Source organism: Austrofundulus limnaeus, unplaced genomic scaffold (assembly GCF_001266775.1).
Source record: "Austrofundulus limnaeus strain Quisiro unplaced genomic scaffold, Austrofundulus_limnaeus-1.0 Scaffold560, whole genome shotgun sequence".
In the NCBI taxonomy this organism is placed as follows: Eukaryota; Metazoa; Chordata; class Actinopteri; order Cyprinodontiformes; family Rivulidae; genus Austrofundulus; species Austrofundulus limnaeus.
Window position 1 is genome coordinate 168,604 of NW_013952962.1, and position 4,261 is coordinate 172,864.

General features: G+C 36.2%; 1 protein-coding gene across 1 annotated transcript in view; it reads right to left on the reverse strand.

The window, feature by feature from the left end:
- Positions 1 to 991: 991 nt before the first annotated feature.
- Positions 992 to 4,261, reverse strand: part of LOC106530799 (spermatogenesis-associated protein 5) — a gene marked incomplete at its 5' end in the record, with an annotated part of 96,741 nt that continues 93,471 nt past the window's right edge. Inside the window, 1 exon segment of the mRNA XM_014026508.1 lies at positions 992 to 1,468. Within this exon segment, the coding sequence (XP_013881962.1) occupies positions 1,286 to 1,468 (183 nt within the window).

Consider the following 4,261-nt stretch of genomic DNA (forward strand, 5'->3'; position numbering starts at 1 on the left):
CAGTCCTCCTGGCGCTTAACAGCATATACAACATTGCTCTGTTTGTGCCGGGGCACCGGATCTTTGGGGTGAACCAGCCTTTGCCGTAATGTTTTTTGGGGTTTGAAAGCCACTGGGACATCATGTTTAGAAAATAAACGTCTCAGTTTCTCCGAAACACCCGCAACATACGGAATAACCACTGCAATAATGTTATCAATAATGTTAATGTTAACAATAATGTTATCTTTCCAGAAATAGACTCATATTTATTACAAAACTTTGATGTCACAGGTACTTTTAAGTACTTTTAAGTTGTTGGTTGATTTTTAAAACCTGAGTCGTTTGTGTCGCTTACTGGTGGCGACCATCTCTTTTTTGTTGGCCCCAAAATCTACAATCTGCGGCTACGCACGCCGCAATTACTTCCTGAGAGCTTCAGTAAAATCTGTTTACTGGTTTGAGACATATAACACAAAAAATAAACACACATAAGCAATCACTATTGCCCTTTTAATGGTGGGCAGCGGTGGGCACAGGTACGCTAACTGCTAATAGTAGAACTAGCTTACTTTGGAATTCGTTAGCATACGATTAGCTTCTGCTCAATAGTTTCAGCTAATTTTACATCCATTAAAAAATTCTCCGAAGTGTAAAACTTCTATTTTTTATGCCATTTATCCTGAATTAAATAAAAACTAACAGTGCTGGACATACAGTAYCAGGCTCTTTGTTAGCTTGTAGCATCTATACTAGCTAAACGACAGRCTAACAGCATCAAAAAGAAAATAAAAACTGACGACATATAAACTGGCAAACAAGATATTTCATATTTGTTTGTTGACTAACTTCTAACAGTATTCTTAAAAGCAATTTCTAACATGTTTAGTGGTTCAGGGTTAGCAGAGCTACGATAAAATTTAGCGGATTAGCAGTTAGTGAAGCTAAATTTTTGGTTAGCTGTAACCAACGCTGCTGATGGGGGATAAAAATCCTATTAGAGCTGAAAAAATAAAACAAATTGTCAGTTTTATTCATGAAACTGAGCTTYAACAAGAGCACAAAAATTATTTCAACAAAAACAGATAAAAATATGTGAATTTTATTCACTTCTCAAGTTAGGTTTTAATTTACTCGGTTTTTATAATATTTTTAAAAACACAATAAAAACGTCCACAATGTGATGAAACAAAGTCACGAAAGCTTCAGATATTTACACCGTAGAGAAAATGAGACCAATTTTTTTCAGAGTTTAAACAGTCGACGTTGTACGGTGGCTCAGATGGAAAGCTTTTTTACGGCGTGCTCAGAAGAAGCCCAGGCCGCCGCTGCGCTGCTGCTGATAGCTGACGTATGATTGGACGAGAGAGTCGGGGATCCGGGGCTTCACGGCGTTCAGGGCACCTTCAAAGTGTCTGGCCTGGATGTTTGGAGCTTTGATGTCCTCCTGTAGGGCCAGCAGGGCGGCCTCTCTGCATACTGCTGTTATCTGGGACAGGAAGCAGACACAGACATTCAGCTGTCAGAACCAGAACCAGAACCAGAACCACCGGGTCACGTGAGACACCCTCAGGACGGTCCACTGCCAGAGTTAAAACGTACAAGAATGTGTTTTCACAAAGAAAGGAACGTCAAAACATTTGGCTCATTCAGGAGATGGTCTTTTTATTTTTATACTTTTCAAAAATATTTTACTTTATTTTTCCTGTAAAATACATAAAAATCTTAAAAATCTGCTTCTGCAAACTGGCTCCATTTTTATCTTCTTATGCTACGTTTTTGCTACTTTCAACATCTACAGTACGTAGCCTTTTTGCAATTTAGCTTTAGCTACTTTCAGTTTTTATTTGGTGATTTGTTATTTTTAGCTTTTATATAGTAATGTTATTGTTAGCTAGCATTTTGTTACATTCAGCTTCTAGCTAACTTGATACATTTAGCTAGCATTTAGCTATTTTAACACAGCTAACGTTTTAATGCTTTTCGCTAGCATTTGCTACCTTTAATTTTCAGCTACTTTCATGCAGCTAAAGTTTTAATGTTTTTCTCTAACACTTTGTAACATTTAGTTTTCTGCCAGCTTTCTGCCTTTTTAGCTTCCAGCTACTCTTTTGCTAATTTCAGTACTTTAACTTGGCTAACATTTGATGCTTTCAGTTAGCATTTTGCAACTTTTAGCTTGAGATGGTTTTGATATTTTTAGCTATCATTTTGCTATTTCTAACTTTCAGCTACTGTTCTGCTACTTTGACTCAACTAACACTTCAATGCTTTCGGCTATCATTTCACAACTTCTAGCTTTTAGCCAGCTCTCTGTTATTTTAGCTTCAGTTACTCTTTTACTTTGTTTAGCTGTTTTTTTGCTACTTCAACTTAACATTTTGATGCTTTCATTTAGCATTTTGAAACATTTAGCTATCTTACGCTACTTGAAGTTTGCTAACCCTTCGATTCTTTTAGCTAGCAATTTAATTTCAGCTTCAATCAAGCCTTCTGTTTTTTTGACCCATTTGCTAATTAGCTATTCTTTTGCTACATTAACTTAGCTAACATTTGATGCTTTCAGTTAACATATCGAATCGTTTACCTAGATTATGCTACTTTAAGTTTGCTAACCCTTTGATGCTTTTAGCTAACTTCAATCAAACCTTCTGCTTTTTTAGATTCTAGCTACACATTCGCTAATTAGATATTGTTTTGCTACTTAAAGTTAGCTAACATTTTGATGCTTTTAGTTAGCATTTTGCAACTTTTAGCTTTTAGCTAGCTTATGATACTTGAAGTTTGCTAACCCTTTGATTTTTTTTGACTTTTTTTTTGCTTTTAGCTAACTTCAATAAAGCCTTCTGCGTTTTTAGATTCTAGCTATCCATTTGCTAATTAGCTATTCTTTTGCTACATTAACATAGCTAAAATTTGATGCTTTCAGTTAGCATGTTGAAACTTTTAGCTAGCTTATGTTACTTGAAGTTTGCTAATCTTTTGATGCCTTTAGTTAGCATTTTGCAACTTTTAGCTTTTAGCTAGCTTATGCTACTTGAAGTTTGCTAACCTTTTGATGCTTTTAGCTAACTTCAATCAAACCTTCTGCTCTTTTAGATTCAAGCTACCCCTTTGCTAATTAGCTATTGTTTTGCTACTCAAACTTAACTAATATTTTGATGCTTTTAGTTAGCATTTTGCAACTTTTAGCTTTTAGCTAGCTTATGCTACATATAGCTTTTAACCAGCCTTTATGTAACAACAAGCTTTTTAAATTTTAATTAATTTAGGCTTTTTAAAAGCTTCAACAGCTCAGTGTCAGCTACTTTAACACATTTTAGCTGTCAGTCAAGTCTCAGCATTCACACATTTTTCAACTGAATGTCGTTTCTTTAGTTTCATTTGTGCTTTTGAATAATTTATGAATCAAGAGGAATTAATTCAAAAACATAAAAGTAGAAAAAGGCTTTTGTTCCGATGTGAGGCTAAAGTTTCATATTAATCAAAGGAGAAGTGTTTTTTTTCTGTAATATCCTGGATTTATGTAATAAACAAGTTGGAAAAGTACCACAGTGAATATTATGTTTCAGTTTGTAACAAGATATCTCAGCCTGACAGAAGCAGAGAAACTCTCACTCCCACGGTGGAAAAGAAAATGCTGCTCTGTCTCAGAAGAGTCAAAACTTTGGTTTGGATTTAAAAAAAAAAGCTAAAACTGGTGTCAAATAATGAAACTATAGAATAAGTTTAATAAAAAAGTAATAATACCAGAACTACTCTACAGATTGTGAACGAMTCTCTACCAAACCAGATTCTAAATAAAAAGCTGTAAAACTAAGACACGTTTGTTTTAGCTAATGTCACAAACATCACCCGTCACTTCTACAACAAYATTTCTGTCCTCTTTAAGATTTGTAATTCTCACAAGCGGCAAMATCATCCTGAACAGATGCGGTTGTCGGCCGCCGTGGAGGCAGGAAAAAACAGCCGAAGGTGTCGATTGTTTAAACACACGAGGACCGCAGCTTTCTTTTTTTTTCTTCCTCAAAGCAGGGCAGTGAAATGAAGGAAGATGGCGGTTTGAATGTGCTCAGGGCACGGTTCAGGACAGGTGCTTTGCAGATGTCAGGATGTGAGAGCCCCCCCACCACCCCCCCAAGCCCCATTCTTCTRCTTCCAGCCAATGAGCAACGTGATTTAGACAGGGTAAACACGCAGGCCCCGGTTAATTTGGTATGAGGTCTTCCCATCATTCATACCGTTTTAGGCCTGTCAGTAATAATGATGCAAAACAATGAGC